Source organism: Dipteris shenzhenensis, chromosome 10 (genome assembly GCF_047967505.1).
Source record: "Dipteris shenzhenensis isolate YYH24624 ecotype China chromosome 10, Dip_SZ_1.0, whole genome shotgun sequence".
Taxonomy (NCBI): Eukaryota; Viridiplantae; Streptophyta; class Polypodiopsida; order Gleicheniales; family Dipteridaceae; genus Dipteris; species Dipteris shenzhenensis.
In genome coordinates, this window is record NC_141605.1 from 28145097 (window position 1) to 28165575 (window position 20479).

The 20479-nt window shown below is 41.0% G+C and overlaps 1 protein-coding gene across 1 annotated transcript; it reads left to right on the forward strand.

Moving 5' to 3' along the window:
* Positions 1 to 997: 997 nt before the first annotated feature.
* On the forward strand, positions 998 to 2574 carry LOC147897644 (uncharacterized). The gene is made up of 3 exons (XM_087380083.1): positions 998 to 1762; positions 1856 to 2137; positions 2281 to 2574. The coding sequence occupies exons 1-3, from the start codon at positions 998 to 1000 to the stop codon at positions 2572 to 2574; spliced, it is 1341 nt and encodes a 446-aa protein (XP_087236209.1).
* The last annotated feature ends 17905 nt before the right edge of the window (positions 2575 to 20479 follow it).

A 20479-nucleotide genomic window follows, 5' to 3' on the forward strand; every position in this document is an offset into this window, starting at 1 on the left:
AATGTTATGTAGCAACCTTCAATTTACATTGATTTCCAAACATGATATTGGAAAGGGAGCTTCAAAGTTCAAAAATCATGTTACATGTGCGTTATGATGGTCCACTATCAATAATGAAGAAAAAGAAGAATGGCTTCGAGGCATTTTCCTTATATATATTAGATTTTAAATCAAAGCTTACCTTTCGTGGCCCCATGGAGGCATGAATATGTAATATCCACAATATAGAGTACATTGGTTGCTATCCTAGGGTGTCACATAGATGTGCTTGGAGTGGGCTCATTTGTACCATGCTTATGCTGTGCCATTGCTAATCCCATGTGTAAATAAATGGCATGATACCATAATGCTATGATCCTTAGGATGAAAGTCACATGCATACCCATGACTTTAGGCTTGCACTTATTAAAGGAAGGAGTTACGGCTCGAGTGAGTCTCTTATTACAACATGCCAACGAGGGGCAAGGGAATGGAAGGGCAAGGAGTGATTTAAATGTGGATAAAGATATATGGGTGCTCAGGGGCAAGGGAATGGAAGGGCAAGGAGTGATTTCAATATGTTTGTGGGGGAGTCAAGATATATGGCTGCTCCCATTGAGAAAGATAGAAATTGAGCGAGATTGAGCGAGACAGAAGGCCAAAAAGTTTGCTATGACGTTAAAAGAAGAAATTGAGGGTAAGGAAGGGGGAAAAAGATTTGAGGGTAAGGGGCTCGACATGTTTGAAGTCACTGGGTTGCTTTGACAATAAATATACTGTAATAATATAGTGCCTTCTCTCCTTTCTTCTTGCCATGCACCGTCCCTCTCTCTTCCTCGTGCTCGCTTCAACACACTTGTGGACCACAACGATCCTCATCTGTACCGCTTCATCACTTGTCGCAGTTTGAAGCTAGCCCTCACCGCTTGCCCCGTTCCTTTAACAAGGTGTATGCTAACAAGAGATTTTTATTGCAAAGTTGAAGCTATCGTTCATCTTCTTCTTAATTGCAGTAGAAATGAAGGCCTCTTCCATCCAGCTCCCTCTTCACAATACTCCTCGCCTCAACGTATTTCTGCCTTCTCCTCCACCATTTCATCTTCTTCGCCACAACCATCCACCTGCATACTCCCGGCGCTCCATCACTTGTCGCAGTTTGCAGCTCGCCACCCCAGCTACGCTCGTTCCTTTAACGCACGACAACTACTTTGTAGCTCCTTCCAAGCGCGGCTTTCTGCCCGTCTTTGACCCTGCCGCCTTCGATTTTACCGCCGCAGCTTCCCCACAACTCGCACTCTGGGATCGCACCGCTACCGACTTCCACCACCTCTTGGCTACGTACGATGCCAACAAAGTCCGGCGCATCATCGCGACACTCCCTCGTTTCGACTCCGAGCAACTCCTCCAGCCGGGTGGACGAAGAGGCCATCTCTGGAAAGCCATGCTTCTCCTGTCCTTCCTGGCCCACGCTTACGTTTGGTGCGGGGAGGTTCCCGCAAGCCGCCTGCCGGACAACATAGCTGAACCGTGGCTTGCCATTGCACGGCGTCTAGACGTGCCTCCCATCATTTCTTATGCATGTCTCGTTCTTTCGAATTGGCGACGTATAGATGACACTCTCCCCCTAGAACTTGGAAACATGGCCTGCTGTTATAACTTCACCGGTACTGTAGATGAAGAATGGTTTCTACTCGTTCATGCTGACATCGAAGCCAAGGCAGCAGAAGCGCCGGGTGCGATTATCAGGGCCCAACAAGCCATTCACGACAGGAATGTGGCCGAGGTCTGTACATTATTCCACTGCAAATCCCAGTAACTACATGCTTCTAATAGTTGGCTTGGTTTTAAGTATGCGATTATTGTTACTTCTTGACAGGTGAAGGATAACCTTGCCCTCTTGGCTGGAACTTTGAGATTGATGAGCAAGAGTTTACGGCGAATGCAAGAGAAGTGTGATCCTGACGTCTTCTATTACAGAATTAGGAAGTATATGGCCGGGTGGCGCAACAATCCACGGCTTCCACAGGGATCCATCATGTACGGGGAGGACAGTTTATCATTTTACGGAGCTTCGGGCGCGCAATCGACTATCCTTCCTGCGGTAGATGCTGCCTTGGGTATCCAACATCAAGATGGGTTTCTCAGCTCCTACATACAAGTCAGTACTCCCACTCAAATCTCACAAACAATAACGATGTGGCCACTAATCTGTTTCTAATTCGATCTTCGGATCATTTGTTGCTCTTTATATAATCTCTCGCTATACTATTCTCTGAGCGAAGGAGCTTTATTTTGCAACAGGAAATGCGTTCCTACATGCCTTGTCCGCACAGGCAGTATTTGCAGCGCATCGATGCCGGTCCATCAATTCGAGATTTCGTGAAGCAAAACCTTGAGGAACTGGGAGGAGAATACGACCGATGTATCGTGGAGATTTTCAGGTTCCGCTCTTTGCATAGAGGTCACGCTCAAGGTTACATAAAGAAACCAAGCAAGGAGAGGGAACAACGAGGGACAGGAGGATCAGATTTTGTGACGTATTTGATGCAGAATGCAACAACTACAATAGCTCACAGCGTTGGTTCTCCGGCCTGATTTTTTGTTACCGTGGTGGATGCATCTACGTCCATTTCCATGTGGTAAGGGACCTTGTACATATTCAGTGGGACAACGACAGACCCATATCCTTGGGAGAGAGAAATCACCATGACAATATGACTTCATAAAAGAGGCCTCCTCAAATAGAGACCCATATCCTTTACTCATATACTTCCTTGTGGGAGAGAACAAGGTCAATTTCATGCAATGGACCTGCCCTAGTGAAGTGAATATATGAATAAATTATTGTTTGTTTAAGAATTGTTGGAATAAATGAGGGAATGATCTGACCGGTACACGAAGTTTGTACAAGTCATTCTAATCACGTGAAGTTTGTTTGTCGAAATGTGGTCACGAGTAGATCAGTGGACTGTTGTTGGTGCCTTAATGAGTTGGTGCAACATGTTGTGGCATGTTCATAAACGTTGTGACACACAAGCATTAAAACTTCACCTTGGGAACTTGGCAAATCTTAGAGGCAGATGTAGTACATGCCACAATATTCACCCAACCATTAAGGTTACTGGATAATGATAAGGTAAGCTGCCAACATGAGCATAAGAGAAGGTTCTCTAGGCTTCCATGGTATAGTCTAAAGGCCTTTCTGTGCCTCCACAGCCACCTTCCTCCCAATGTTGGCATAGCATGGCAAAAGTTGTGCCTTATGCACTAGAAGATATGTTATGTACCTCGACAAAAGCTAAAATCAATGACCTCTCCAAGTGGTTGAGTTCTCTAAACCTGCAAGAACAAGAAGCTCACAAGTGCACATAGCAACATATTGCCAATGCACTATCGAATGCTCCAATCATTCTCGATTCCAATTGAAGCATCTAAAATAGCAGCTCTTTTTGGGTATCTCAGGTGCTTGAATTGATAGACTCGCATTCTAGCAACTGGCCGTGAGATTGTCCAAGTCGCGTGCATGATGCCAACACTTTATGTAGCACATAAATCTTGAACTCCGTGACAACTTATGATGATTTAATCTCATAATGAGCTATCTATCTTCAGAGAGATACAAGAAGCTTTTACCTATGACCTCTTTCATCTCGATGGATCTTAGCACCGTGGCATGCTACCCAAGCTTGTTCGCCCAGTGCCTCCTCCTGCTTTCTCTCGTCCATAATGTGCAAGAGGTTCCCCAAAATCTTGAACCAAAATGATATGAAATCACTCTAATGCTTGTCAATCATTATAAAGATTAACACCAAGGAAATCTTTACTTGGACTTAGATGTAGCTAATCTCACTAATTGATATACCTCCACTGCAAGAGCAACTGCTAGAATAACCGTTGTGATATTCCTTGCTTGTGATACAATGCGATCTTCATCTCGAAAATCTATAGATGTGTGAGACACTCCAAACCTTGAAATCAAGATTGATATAGAGAGAAGGAGAAAACTGAAATACAATAGAAGGAGACTTTATGTTGAATCAAAATCGTTTACAATCAATCCTGGAGTCACAATACTCCATGTACGGAGCTCGAACCACCCGACCACCCTCGAGCTATTCTTACTCTCACTCTCACTCTCACTCACACCAAGGTGTTTCAATGAATCTCACTCTCACTCAATATGATACAATCATAGATGAAAGAAGAATCTCACTCTCACTCTCACTCGCACTCTCACTCTCAATCTCGGAGAAATATGCTGCCTTGCTGCTACTGCATATTCTGAGTTTTGGACTTAATAGATCATGGAATTAGATCTCGACCTCTTCTAGAAAGTTGTAGATCGCATTCCCATATTTCCAAGAGAAAAAGAGCTCCTCAATCCGATTTTGGAATCAAAAGTTATGGTCAAAATAGTGACTGTTGTTTTTATCCAAGAAAGGTGCGACCTGCTTTTAGTTGGCTTTTCCACTTTATCCTTCTTTTCTTGCCCTTCATGACCAATTTGCTCCATTCCTGGACCATTCTAGCAATAACTATAGTTCTTTTTAAATCAATCACTTCTTTCCAAGTTCTCCTTTAGAATCCGCAAAGCTAGACCATCCTTTAAACCTGTAAACTTCGAATACAACTCCCATGCATATATATTTTTTCTTGGATTTGTTAAATCTCAAATCACTTATTAGTATTTTCAAAACACAAAATTGACATGAAAATAAATTTCACAAATAACTACTACTAAAACTAAAAATAAATTTATACACAAAATATGGAGCGTCACACAAAAATGTAGAGCATCACAATCGTCCCCTCTCTGAAAAACTATATCCTTAGAGTTTAATAGAAGGAAACTCATCAATAAGTGAATCTAAATCTACCCAAGTAGCATCCTCTATAGGATATACATCCCATTTTACCAAAACTTCTATTATAGTTATGTTTCTAAGTGGTAGCACAAAAACTTTTAAAGAAAGAATGGTTTTTTGGAAAGAAAGACAAAGACCACTGCTTGGAAGAATGCATCAATGTATAGGTGAGGCGTGATGCAGTGCATAGTGCCAACATGAGCATAAGAGAAGGTTCTCTAAGCTTCCATGGTATAGTCTAAAGGCCTTTCTGTGCCTCCACAACCACCTTCCTCCCAATGTTGGCACGGCATGGCAAAAGTTGTGCCTTATGCACTAGAAGATATGTTATGTACCTCGACAAAAGCTAAAATCAGTGACCTCTCCAAGTGGTTGAGTTCTCTAAACCTGTAAGAACAAGAAGCTCACAAGTCCACATACCAACATATTGCCAATGCACTATCAAATTCTCCAATCATTTCTCGATTCCAATTGAAGCATCTAAAATAGCAGCTCTTTTTGGGTATCTCAGGTGCTTGAATTGATAGACTCACATTCTAGCAACTGGCCGTGAGATTGTCCAAGTTGCGTGCATGATGCCAACACTTTATGCAGCACATAAATCTTGAACTCCGTGACAACTTATGATGATTTAATCTCATAATGAGCTATCTATCTTCAGAGAGAAACAAGAAGCTTTTACCTATGACCGCTTTCATCTCGATGGATCTTAGCACCGTGGCATGCTACCCAAGCTTGTTCGCCCAGTGCCTCCTCCTGCTTTCTCTCTTGTCCATAATGTGCAAGAGGTTCCCCAAAATCTTGAACCAAAATGATATGAAATCACTCTAATGCTTGTCAATCATTATAAAGATTAACACCAAGGAAATCTTTACCTGGACTTAGATGTAGCTAATCTCACTAATTGATATACCTCCACTGCAAGAGCAACCGCTAGAATAACCGTTGTGATATTCCTTGCTTGTGATACAACGCGATCTTCATCTCAAAAATCTATAGATGTGTGAGACACTCCAAACCTTGAAATCAAGATTGATTCTATAGAGAGAAGGAGAAAACTGAAATACAATAGAAGGAGACTTTATGTTGAATCAAAATCGTTTACAATCAATCCTGGAGTCACAATACTCCATGTACAGAGCTCGAACCACCCGACCACTCTCGAGCTATTCTTACTCTCACTCTCACTCTCACTCACATCAGATTTCTCACTCTCACTCACACCAAGGTGTTTCAATGAAACTCACTCTCACTCAATATGATACAATCATAGATGAAAGAAGAATCTCACTCTCACTCACACTCTCACTCTCAATCTCGGAGAAATATGTTGCCTTGCTGCTACTGCATATTCTGAGTTTTGGACTTAATAGATCATGGAATTAGATCTTGACCTCTTCTAGAAAGTTGTAGATCGCATTCCCATATTTCCAAGAGAAAAAGAGCTCCTCAATCCGATTTTGGAATCAAAAGTTATGGTCGAAATAGTGACTGTTGTTTTTATCCAAGAAAGGTGCGACCTGCTTTTAGTTGGCTTTTCCACTTTATCCTGCTTTTCTTGCCCTTCATGACCAATTTGCTCCATTCCTGGACCATTCTAGCAATAACTATAGTTCTTTTTAAATCAATCACTTCTTTCCAAGTTCTCCTTTAGAATCCGCAAAGCTAGACCATCCTTTAAACCTGTAAACTCCGAATACAACTCCCATGCATATATATATTTTTTCTTGGATTTGTTAAATCTCAAATCACTTATTAGTATTTTCAAAACACAAAATTGACATGAAAATAAATTTCACAAATAACTACTACTAAAACTAAAAATAAATTTATACACAAAATATGGAGCGTCACACAAAAATGTGGAGCATCACAATCGTCCCCTCTCTGAAAAACTATGTCCTTAGAGTTTAAAAGAAGGAAACTCATCAATAAGTGAATCTAAATCTACCCAAGTAGCATCCTCTATAGGATATACATCCAATTTTACCAAAACTTCTATTATTGTTATGTTTCTAAGTCGTAGCATAAAAACTTTTAAAGAAAGAATGGTTTTTTGGAAAGAAAGACAAAGACCACTGCTTGGAAGAATGCATCAATGTATAGGTGAGGCGTGATGCAGTGCATAGTGCCATTAAGTATTTGTTGTTAGAGAAACAAATCCCACTTAGTCATTGTAGCTTTGACTATAATGTGGTCAAGCATATAGCTTCTTTGTCAACACCCAAGGTAAAGCTATGGGCAAACAAGTGGATTAAAAAGGATGAAGATGGGTCAGAAATAGTAACCTCTTACATGAGAAAAGAAATCCCATAATAGGTGGTTGCATATGTGGAAAGATTAATCAGCGAGATAAGGATGCCGACAAATATGCACCAAAGCTTTCAATTCAATGTAGAGGTTATGTTGGAAAGCTTGTGAACTTCAGGCGAGTTTCAGAAGATGACTTCATCAAGAATGATTCAACATGGGACAAGCCACAACTATTCTTTATCAATGAAGTTTCTAGCGATGATATCCATAACTTTATTGATAGAATAGTATATACCACCATTAGCAAAGTGGCAATTTGCAACATTGTCATTTTTGTTGATAAACAAGACAAAGAAGCCATGCAGGTTACTCTAGAGCGAGCATATTCATCAGATTTGAAGATCTATAGTGGTGTTTATGTAGCAAAGAGAGGCAAGAGAGAATGTGGCATAGCGATTCGACCTTGAAGTCAACCATTTCTGGTTTGTCAATTCAATGGAAGGTTATCATGCCAACTCCCCAAGTTAATTATTCTCTTAATATTTTTGTTACTTTCTTATTTTGTATCTTATGATCATGACATATTAATATATTTCATATGTCATGATGGACAGTGCTGCATATCGACTAGTATCTGCTGTCAAAACAACCAGGGAGCAACAAGACCAAGTAGAATTCAAACGACATCTACAGTGGAGCAAAAAGATGGGCACAGCTGTGGGTGGAGAGTTGCCTACAACTGCATGTTGTTTCTTAGAGAGATTTTTGATTTGGAGTTACTAGTCAAAATGGAATCATATACAAAAGCGGATCTACTAGTGTTTCAGGCTGAGAGTATTCAATGTCTAATTGCTACGATTGGGAAACAACATGGAAATATGACTACATTGCAGCATGTACAAAACCTTATCTTTATACTTGTATGCTTGTTCAAGCCTTTAATTGGGATGTGTAAATCTCATAACTTTTTTATATTTTCCTCCAAGAGGAGAAGAGACTGAGTCTAATGAAAGCATGCTATCTTTATACTTCTATGATTATTTAAACCTTTATTTTTATTTGGGATGTGTAAATCTCATAACTTTTTAAATTTTTCCTCTAAGAGAAGGAGAGACTCACTCTAATGAAAGCATGTATGAAACCTTACTCTTAAAATTTTTTCTCCAAGAGAAGGAGAGACTCACTCTAATGAAAGCAAGTATGAAACCTTATCTGTATACTTCTATGTAGTCTAATGAAAAAACCATTATTAATGTTGGGGAACAACCTAAAAATATGACTACATTGCAGCATGTATGAAATCTTACCTTTATATTTCTAAGCTTGTTTAAGCATTTATTTGGGATGTGTACATCTCATAAATTTTTTATATTTTTATAGCAAAAGGAGGATGTAGAAGACATAGCAAGTGAAGAAGAATACTATGTAGACTACTCTCTCAATAAGATGAGTCATGAAAATATGACTCTATTGCAGCAGATTGGAAGTTCATTCACTGCTATGTTGTTAATTCGACAACAACCTCATACTTTTGAATTTGGTGAAGAAGAGATTTTAATCCTCTTGAATCCTAAGAAAGAGGTTAATGTCAAAGTCATTACAACCATCCTTAGGTTTGATGCAGCCTTTTCCTTGGCTTTATACTTGCGTATTTTGATTAAACCCAAGAAGTTAATACTTTTTTTAAAAATATAGTAATGTTATAGTAGATTTTCCTCAAAATATACAAAGAGTTTCATATATGCTCGATCCTCTTATTTCTGAAGTGCTTAGCAACAAAAAAGAAACCATAGAGGATGTTTGCAAGTGGTTGAAGCATGTTCCTATGAATGAGGCACGAGTTATCTTTACAGCATATTATGAGAAGTAAGCAACAAACCCTACTTGTTTTTTCTATTGCGTTGCTAGAATTGTCTCAAACACAGTAATTATTCTTTATTGATAATGCAGCTCACATTGGAGTTTGGCAGTCGTGGACATCTTTGCTAAGAAGTGCTTCTTTGCCAACTCAATGACATTCATCCATGGCATTGTGTTAGAGTAAGTATAGACTACACTTGTTGTCACTTCTTGACATGTAGATTGATATGCAATGCACATATTCACTGTTGTTATATGTTTTGATGTGGAGATCAGCTCAAAAGTTGGTAGGTGCTATCGACACAGTAATGCAACAACGTGACTTGGCACAACAAATAGAGTATATAACATGTCAAGTATCACATCAAGAGGATAGCCACATCTACAATTGTGGATGGAGGGTGGGCTACAATTGCTTTTTGGTACTTGGTCAAATTTTTTAGATACAAAATGACACCACACTGTCAGCATATACGGACTTGCATCTCTATACATGATTTATAACATGTACCATTCGAGCAATCATTAAGGGCAACATTATGGAGCCTCCCACAAGTCAAATAGATAATGGCTCAGAGGAGTGCGAAATGAATGCCGTCAAAGAGTCAAAGGGGATAGATGACCTCAACTCTACAAACATGGCTTCATTGGAAGAATTGGGAAGCTCTTGTAATGTTAGGGTTATGATTCAACATAGACCTCAGTATCTTGAATTTGGTGGAGAGGAGATTTCAATCCTCTCTAGAGCTTCAAATGAGGTCAATAACAATGTTATGATGGCCATTCTCAGGTTTGATACAAACTTTTTCTCTGCTTGATAATTCAATATTTTGATTAACTCTAATAAGCTAATATTCATTTATTCGTTGGTGCAGCATAGTTATCTCACAATTTTGTAGAGTCGTACAAAACCGTGTGTATATGTTGGATTCCCTTCTTTCTCCTATACTTAGCGATAGTAGAAAGACGATAGCTGATGTTTGTAAATGGTTATAGCCTTTATATTTACATGGTGTGTGAGTCCTATTTATGGCATATCACGAGATGTAAGTATCATGGCAACCTTTATTTTCATCTTATACTGGCAACATTGTGTTAAATAATAATGGTTCTTAATATTCATGTAGGGAACATTGGAGTCCAGTGGTTTGGGACCTTGAAGACAACTATTGTTAGTTTGTCAACTTGATTGCGGGCTTTCATGGCTCAGTGCAAACGTAAGTATTCTATTAATCTGTTGTTACTTCTATATCATGTACCTTATGTAATAGACACACTAAGTTCTTTTAATATGTCATGATGAGCAGGTCGGCTGAGAAGTTGGTATCTACTATCAGAGAAACAGAACAGTACAAAGACTCGCTAGACTTCCAAAAGCGTTTAGTAGTAGAGCAGGAAGATGGGCATAGTTGTGGGTGGAGAGTTGCCTATAACTGCATGTTGATTTTCAAATAAATTTTCTCACTTAAGCCACAGGTCTCATCGGAAGACTCTTTGGAGCTCAAATATTTAGAGGAGGATATACAATTGTTTAGGGCTGAAATCATTTGAGACCTAATTGCTGCCATTAGAATACAATGTGCAACTGAAGCAATATCAGAGCTTGCATTTAAGGAAGAGGAGATTGAGTAGTCTACTGTGAAAGCACTACACACTACAGAAGAAGTAGAGACTCCGTGTACACCTATAGCATCATAGCCTCTGCTTGCATTTAAGGAAGAGGATACTGAGTCTACTCTGAAAGCACTACATACTACAAAAGAAGTAGAGACTGAGTGTACATCTAGAGCACCATAGCCTCCATTGGAAGCATCAGAAGAGTTGCCACAGTCTCCACTAGAAGCATCAAAAGAGTTGTGATGCATGTATGATGTTGTGTTTGTATATATGCATGAGAAGCATATTCTCATGATGTTGTTTATTCCATGAATATTATGGTTGACATCCTAGTCCTTCTGATTAACTTGTATTCATCTTTCACTTTACATCTTTCCTCACTTTCTATCACTCTTGAAGGAGGGATTGCTCACTGTGCATCCCTTGCTATCGCTCCCTCACTCTCCTTCTTCCACTTTCCCTCTAAGACAAGGACTAGTTACTACGTGACTTCATTTACTGAACTCAAATTCTGTCTTAGATCCCTTTTGTATGGACCAATGAAGGAAAAATCATTCGAGGAGGATATGTTACGCACATGGATGCTTGATTTGAACTCAGCAGAAGAGGTGAATATCCCTAGCTTTCTTTTTCGCTTCTTTTACTCACGTACTTCTTATGCTAACGAGTTAAATTTTCATACAGGATATGGCGGTGGCTAGAAGCTGTATTGAAAAAAATGGTGAAGATGAGGAAAGCCAAGAGAGAAAAGAAGAGTTGTTGAATGCTTACAAGTCGGTGGAAGATTCAAAACAGGTGTGAGGAGATTTGCGATGCAGCCCTGGTTACGCATGGCCCACAGGTTCAAAGTCTGCTTGTTTTCATGAAGCCAATGCCATAGTAGGCACTTTCGAGGACATATGCTCTCTCTAATGATGTAATAGTCAAGTGATGGAAATTTAATTCCATAGAGACTTATGTGTTTTCTAAAGTAACTGTAATAGACAAGAAATGAAACTACAGTTCCACAAAAGACTTTTTAGTTCTCTAATGTAAAGTTGTAATAGACGAGAGAGACAAAGATGAGATCTTCTAGGCTGAGCTAATGGAAGGTGTTTTTTGACACCATATGGCTTTGAGTTATATGATCTAGTTCTTGTACAAATGTGTCATGCTTCTTTTTAAATGTACTCTAGTTTTAATAACATGTCACACCATTTTTTCTAATTTGATTTTTTAAAATCTTACTTTTTGTTTCTTTTAACAATGTGATGTCCTCTTTTTTTAATGTACTCTAGTTTTAATAACATGTCACGTTATTTTTTCTAATTTGATTTTTTAAAATCTTACTTTTTGACTCAAATTTTTGTTTTATAAGGGCCTCTTTTTTTTCAATGCTTTATCCAAAATTATCTCACAAAACGAATTTGGACAGTGCATCAGTCCAAAATTAATGAAATAGGTGTTATGTTTGAATTGTGACTCTCTTTTATCCTCTCTTTTCGTCTCTTTTCTCCTCTCTTTTTCTCTCTTATCTCCTCTTTTCGTCTCTTTTCCTCTCTTTTCTCCTCTCTTTCCTTCTCTTTTTTTCTCTTTTATCTCGACTTTTTCTCTTTTCACTTTCTCTCTTTTTCTCTCTTATCTCCTCTCTTTTTTTGTCTTTTTTCTCCTCTCTTTTCTCCTTTTTCTCCTCTCTTTTTCTCTCTTTTTCCTCATCTCTTTTCCTCTCTCTTTCCTTCTCTTTTTTCCCACGTGAAGCTTCAATAGCCTACCATTGAGCAAACAAATACAAACTTCTGTCACTCTAATTCAAACAATGCAGGAGTCTGTAAATGTTTGCTCAATGTAAGGCTATAGGATTCTAAGCTTGCTCAATGTCTTATAGGTATTCTAAGCTATAGGATTAGTGACATGACTTCTTTGTTGCTTTGAGGATCATCATTATTCGAAGCCTATGTATGTTTGAATTGTGATACGTTGCTCCGGGAGATGTGGCCTGCACCAAATACCATGCCCGCATCAAGAGATGATGCAAAGAAGATGCTAACAATGGTGGGTATGGATTATGATACCATCCATGCTTGCCGTAATGACCGTATTCTCTTTCATCATGAGTATGGAGATTTGGCTAGTTATCCGAAGTGTGGGGAACAATGATATAGAGATGACTTGTAGGGTGAGCAGATACTGGATGTAAAGGTCTTGCGGCACTTTCCCATCATTGCAAGAATACAGCACATGTGCCGATGCAAATCCATAGTGGAGTTGATGACTTGGCATGCATCTCATTGGTCCACTAATGACACATTAAGGATTCCCGTAGATTGTGCAGCTTGGAAGCACATAGACAATCAATGGCCAGAGTTTGCGAGGGAGACACGCAACTTACATATTGGGCTGCCAAGGACGGCGTGAATCCTTTCGGGTTATGCTTGACATTTTGGTCGACATGGTCGATAGTCTTGGTGAATTACAATATCCCACCATGGCTAACAATAAAGAAGGGACACATGCTTGCACTACTTGTGCCAGGGAATTACAAGGCCAAAAATATGGACGTGTACATGGCACCTTTGATAGAGGAGTTATAGATCTTATGGAGAGGAGTGCGGGTCTTTGATATTTATAGAGCTTCTAGAGCTACCAAGGATATTTTGGTCAGGGGTATCTTGATGTGGACCATGCATGACTACCCAGGATATGGAGAGTGTGCAAGTACGTGGTTGTGTCTTTACATGTATAATATAGGATTATGCTTTTATGACTCTCTTTCGCATGCATGTTTTATACTAATACATTCATGCACGCGTGCATGACTTGTTACAAGTGGGTACCATGCTTGTCCTATTTGTGGACTGGATTTGAAATCACTTGCACGATACTCCAAACATATGAGAAAAAATGTTTATGAAGGTCATGCTCGATACCTTCCACTGGACCATCTCGCGCGTGGAGGTCAGCTTGATCCACCACCACCATATTTGAAGGCAAGTGATTGGATTCAAGCTTGGAGGGCGAATGGAGACGAACCTCCTCATGGTATGAAGAGGCTATCGATCTTTCATGAGCTTCCTTATTGGGGTTAGTTACAAATCAATCATCTCTTGGATCCCATGCATATCTTCAAGAATGTGGGGGCTACTATTTGGGCACACTTGATTGGTTCCAAAGACTCGAGAGGAGTGCAAGAAGACTTGCGTACTATGAATAGGATGTCTCGTTTGTGGCCCCAACTGCATGCTTTGGGAAAAGTTATCCTCCCGAAAGCAACATGGATCCTCTGCACAAGAGAGGAGGTAGCGGTCAAGGTGGACATTACCTCTTTTCAAACACCCATAGGGTACATGCATTGCTTAAACATAGCATTTTCAAAGGATAATAAGCTTAGTGGGCTCAAGTCCCATGATTGGCATAAGGTCTTACCGGTATCCTAAGCTGTATGATTATGTTATATTATTGACATGACTTCTTTGTTGCTTTGATAGTTCATCCTCCCAATTACAATAAAAGGGTGCTTACAAGAAGATGTTAGAAATGCTATATTGAAGATCAGTGGTATTGTGAGGTATGCATACTATCAAACCGCATTCATTGCATTTTCTTCAATTTAATCTAAATAATCTGTAGACTGATTATGAATATATCTTACATGGGCATGTGAAATAGGTGGATATCTCAAAAAGAGATCTCCATATCGAGCATCGAGAAGGCTAGGGTGGAATCCATCGAAGCCATATGCTTGCTTAAGAACCACTTTCCCTTGAGCATTATGACAACTCAAGTGCACTTGCTTATGCACATAGTTGATGAGGTGGCCATTGCAGGTATCGTTCATAGTCAGTGGATGTTTTCTCTCGAGCGATTTATGAAACACAACAAGACAAAGCACCCATAGACGCACGCACAGACGCGTTTACTGAACTAAATAAAAAACTTATGGGTGCATCTATTTGCGCGTCTATTTTCGCATCTGGAGACCCGTGTCTAATTGCGCGTTTATATATCAGACACACGCACGTATAGACGCGCATTTAGATGCATAAATAGACGCGCTTATAAACGCGTTTATAGATGCAAATATAGACACAAGTCGAACAGACAGACGCGTTTTTAAATGCACTGATAGACGTGCTTTATTATTATTTTTTTTAATTTTATAGAATGCTGTGTATGTTGTGTATGCTATGTAGTTACAAGAATCCCATATCCACATTGTGTAATTCAATTCTTACAGCCAACTGCATTTTAATTACAATTCCAAATAAAACATTACAACTCCAAAACGCAATAAAATTGAAAGCTCAAAAAGTGCTTGTATATACATATAGCACGAAGCTAAGCCATGTCATGTGGCTTCAAGTACAAAAAATAAGAGGAGTGTATATACAAGAGGCACAAAGCCAAGCCAGTGGCTTTAAGTACAAAAAAGAGTAGCTAGCACTACTTGTACGACTAATCTATGTTCTCCAGGTCCTCGCTCCCTTCCACGCTCCCTTCTTCGCTCCCTTCTATGCCTCCTTCCTCCTCTTCCTCATCGTCTTGTGCATGGTCCTGTAAACAAGGGACAACATATATCAATGTATGAAAAATCAAATCTTTACTTATAATTTTGGCATTATTTAATTACTTTCAAATACCTGGGGGGCCGCTCCAGTAGCTCGGGTATACTTCTCCTCAGTAATCAACCCATCATCATAGAAGTGCCTCCATGTATCTCCTCTGCGATGGTGGCAGTGGTAGGCTGTCTCCACAGGAGTAGGGTATCTACCCACGATCTCAAGCTGCATGATGACACACTTTGTGGAGGGACTAGTACAAAGAAACAACCTCCTAATAAACTACATAAGCAATATAATTTGAGATCGATACTTACAAATTGGGCCTCCCATGATTCAACACCCCCTGCTCCAAAATGCACGCTTCTATATTCCTCCATCTAGATCCTCCGTGCCTCCACGTGCTGCAGACTGGGGTCCTCCCTCGCTGACTTCATTGCCTTCTTCCACTCACGCTTGTGAGCAGTGTGGGGTGGGCCCCTTGGTGGTTGACCTGCCTCAAGCCTGGCAAGCTCCGCTAGTGCCTACCTCTTAAGCGAAGATCTTTTATTGCTAAGTATCGTAACAATCTTTGACTTGGCCCATTTATCTGTGAACTAGCGATTGGGGGGGTTAGGATACCTAGAGCGAACAGTAGCGAGGGTCTCATCAGCCAACCTCTTTGGGTGGTCTTTGTAGTGGACAAAGCAATCTCTGTAATTGTTAGCAATTACAGAGCGCATGAAGGCCATGATGTCCTTCCCCCGCGCATCCATCAAGATGCCTCCTGTCTGAGTGATGTCATAATAAATCATACCATCACCCAGAGGCACGTCTAAATCATCTAAATCATCATCCTCCCCACCGCCACATGGCCCAAAGCACTGTGCCATGCATCCCCCACCGCTCTCCCTACTACTACGCCTACTACCCTGTCGTGTCGAGCTCATACGCTGGCCACTCGTAGCTGGAGACTGTACGGGACTACGCTGACCACTCGTAGCTAGAGAACCGAGTCTCGATGGCACAGGAGTACGTCGATGGCTCTACGAGACAGAAGGACCTCCTGATGGCATGGGGGAAGGGGCATAAGACAGGATGGCAGAAGGGACATAAGACGGCATGGGGGAAGGGGCATAAGACGGTATGAGGGAAGGGGCATAAGAAGGGGCATAGGACGGCTGTGCTGACTTCGCTAGGGTGATCTCAGGTGGTGTGGGGTGGCTTGGAGTCTGTAGTGCCGACTCTTGGGGAGTGTTTAGAGTACCCGTCATATACCCGTATAACTCCGCAGGACTAGGAGGGTGCCGTAAAAGGTTATATAAGTCCTTCCAAATAGATTCTCGGGGATCAGGTGAGCTGGAAGTGCTTCCTGGCCACATGTTGAACTGGAAAAAAGGAAAAAAATCTATTACTGATGAGTTGAGAAGAAAGGGGAAGGGAAGAGAGGCTTACTGTCAGAGCGCGTCTATAGACGCGTCTGATTTGCATGTCTATAGACCCATCTAACAGAGCGTCTAACAGAACATCTAACAGAGCGTTTAATAGAGCGTCTAACACAGCGTCTAACAGAGCATCTATCGACGCATCTGTCTGTGTCTGCAAACAGGCTAGATGCGCATGTAGATGCGCTTTTAGATGCGCTCTGAGACGTGCCTATAGACGCGCTCCGACAGACGGGATTCCTAAAAAGTAGAAAAGGACATTGCACCCGACACACAAACGTGACACTGATACCCAGATCATGCGCTTCTTGGATACGAGAAAGTACAAATCTAAAGAGAGCAAACTTCCAAACAAGATCAACTACAAAAAGACTCACTTGGATAGAGGTATGGAAGGTTCTTCTTTCTTTTTCAAAGTTGCTTCTCCTCCTTGTTCATCCTCCTCTCCTTTAAGCTTAGAAGTAAGTGTGGGTGCCTTCCTCTTAAGTATAAGCTTGAAAGTAAGTATGGGAGCCTTCCTCTTAAGCGTCGAAACTATGGATCTGCTAATAAAGAAGGAAGCAAGCCGCGCGAAGTATAAGTAATGTGAAGAAAAGCAAAGCGAGCAGCGTGCTAAAAAGCAGGTTTAAAAGTCGCGTCTAATAGCGTGTCTATAGGTGCGTCTAAATACACAGAGTAGACGTGCCTTTAGACGCGCCTTTAGACGCGACTATAGACGCGCTTTTAGACGCCCCTTTAGATGCGCCACAGAGTTTAAATTAAACATTTGAAGAAGAGCAAATTTGGTGGGTTGTTTGTTTGTAGGATGTCTTCATCTTCAACAAGTAGCTCCAATGAGGATGAATCCCTCTCTATCCACCATCGCAAAATGTGGTTGGAGCAAAAAATCAAATGCCTGTGTGATCGATGTCAAGGAAACATGTATCGTGCACGCAGGATTACACTCAATCATATCTCAAAGTATGGAGAATGGGATGTGACCGTAAACAGGGTAAGGGTTTGTACGTTAAGGTTGATTGAGATACCTATGGGTGTTCATATGTTTGAGTTATGATCCCGTTTTAATTTGATACAGGATGCAGTGCCACACCCGCATATGTTACCCTATGGTCGCCATGAGGAGGCGAAGCATCGGCGATATGAGGTGGGATCTTCAGGAGGGACCGTTACGGATGCATGGAGTGATGGTGATAGTAGCCCTCCGCCATTACCTCATGAAGCTGTGGAGGAGGAGGTGTTTGATGATATGGTGCGGGATTTATATGTCCATCAAGGGAGGGATAATAGCATGGAGCAAGATGATCTTTTTACTGCAGCATCGACTCCACTGTTTGAGGGGTGCACATTCTTTGTTCTACGTGCCTCCCTTGAGTTACTAAACTTGCAAACCATCTATGGATGGAGCAATGCAAGTTTGAATGCATTACTCAAGTAAGCTTTAAAGTCGATTTTGCAAACATGGTGAATTATGCTAGTGGGTCAATTACTCGAATGCTTTTCCTCATTTATGGTCTTCACGTGCAGGCTATTGTGTAAAATGCTTCCAAGGGAGAATAAACTACCGACCCCAAGAGATATGGCAAGGCAACATGTGACCTCTCTTGGAGGATTAGATTACAAGTGCATCCATGCATGTGTCAACGATTGCGTTTTGTTTCGTGGACTACATAAGGATGCAAGAGAGTGTCCTACTTGTGGAGAGGCAAGATATAGAGCAGATCTCAAAACCTTGGACATGCCTCGTAAGGTATTGCGACATTTTTCCATAATCCCTCGCATCCAACATATGTTCAAGTGCAAATCTATTGCAGAGCTCATGTCATGGCATTCCTCCCATCGATCAACCGATGGCAAGTGGAGAACTCCCGCGGACTCTCCTGCGTGGAAGCATATTGAAGACACATGGCCAAGCTTCAAGGAAGAACCTAGGAGCTTGAGACTTGGATTGGGTATGGACGGTGTGAACCCATTTGGTCTCAAAAGCACGTCTTACAGTGTATGGCCAGTGGTATTGGTGAATTACAATCTTCCACCCTCTATGGCTATTAAGAAAGGACATGTTATACTATCCCTTCTAATTCCAAGAAAACATAAAGTCAAAAACCCTGATGTTTAATTGGAGCCTTTGATTGATGAGCTAGAGATACTTTGGAGAGGTATCGAGGTGCATGATGTGAGCAGGCCTCCCTCGTCACGAGACTTCAACTGCAAAGCAGTCTTTATGTGGATGATGCATGACTTCCCAAGCTATGGCGAGTGTTTAGGTAAGCATTGCATTTTTAATTATGAATAGGCAAAGGATGTGGAACCCTAAACCCACCTTCCACTCTTAATTGCATCTATTGTTCAGGTCTCACTACATCGGGTTACCATGCATGTCCTGTTTGTGGTCCTTCGCTAGTTGCCTCACGGGCAGACGCATTGAATAAGGTCATCTATGAGAATCACCATCAATTTCTCCCACCTGATCATCCTAGATATGTTGCCCCTTGGAATGAAGTCCTCCCACAATCACTCACCACGAGAGATTGGATGAGAAGTTGAGACAGTTCCACGACTCCTCCACCACTTGGCAGAGCCGGTAAGGGTTTGTAACTATTGGCTGGAAGTAAAGATTGGCTATATTGGCTGAAAGTAAAGATTGCACACTAACACTTTATTTTGTTTAGATACTCCATCTTTTATCGTTTACCATATTGGTCCCACCTCAAGATCAATCACCTACTTGATCCCATGCATATCTTCAAGAATGTGGCATCTACCATTTGGGAGCATTTGAATGGGACACAAGATTCGGTAGGCATAAGGGAGGATCTACGTACCACAAGGAGGATGCGTGAAGCTTGGCCTCAAGAGAGACCAAATGGTCATGTTTTTTTACCTCGTGCACCATGGATGTTATCAAAGCTAGAGATGGCGACGGTGAAGTGCGCTATTACTACAATTCGTACTCCCACTGGATGCATGAGGTGTTTGAAGGGAGCCTTTACAAAGAGCAAGAAAAGAGGTGTAGAGCAATTATATGGCTTGAAATCTCATGATTGGCACAAGATGCTCCAAGTAAGTATTTTATGTGCATAATACCTTTTTCCTTTCAAATTTGTGAGTGAATTGCTATAAGCAACTAATCAACCACCTCCTCGCGGGTTCAGTTCATACTACCTACTAGCATCTCATGTAGTGCATCGAAGGACGTGAAAGATTGTATTTACAAGATGGGCGAGCTTGTGAGGTATGTGAGCTCAAAGGAAATAGATCCCATCACGCTTGAGAATGCTCGAGTTATGTCAGTGGAGGCGGTTTGTTTAGTGGAGACATTTCCACGTTCTATTCTCACAAGCCAACTACATCTCATAGTGCATTTGGTGGATGAGATTGCTATATGCGCTACTATACATGCACGATGGTTGTTCTTCCTAGAGCGCTTCATGAAGACCTTGAAGGGCTTCGTGAGACAAAATGCAAGACCCGAAGGTAGCATGGCCGAGGGTTGGTTGGTACAAGAGTCACTTGTATATATTTCTGAGTTTCTTGTTGATGTGGATAGCTCTCTCCCACGACTATGGAGAGATGATGAAGACCTAAGGATGACCTCTATTGTGCCTCAAGGGAAAGGACGCAACAAAGTAATAGACACGGAGTTGCATAATAGTATCAACCTCTTTTGCGTGCTTAATAGTGATGTGATGAAAATATGGGTGACAAGATACGAGGATGCAAAGGGAAGAAGACAAGAAGAAAGGGCCCTCTTTCGTACACACCACGGATCTCGTGTGCCATACCCTCAGTATCTAAGAGCACTTCCAAAGGATATTCATGTGGATTGGCTACTTGATGAAATGGAGGAAGCAAAGAAAGACGAGGGATGCATATCACAATGGAAGAATGGGAGTATGCTAGGGCATGCATGAGCAAGGTCGGTATATAGAATGTTATGCATAAGTTA

Coding starts and splice junctions, on each gene's coding strand:
- LOC147897644 (XM_087380083.1), top strand. CDS start 998: ATGAAGGCCTCTTCCATCCAGCTCCCTCTTCACAATACTCCTCGCCTC. Junction 1,763..1,855: donor ACGACAGGAATGTGGCCGAG/GTCTGTACATTA, acceptor ACTTCTTGACAG/GTGAAGGATAACCTTGCCCT. Junction 2,138..2,280: donor TTCTCAGCTCCTACATACAA/GTCAGTACTCCC, acceptor ATTTTGCAACAG/GAAATGCGTTCCTACATGCC.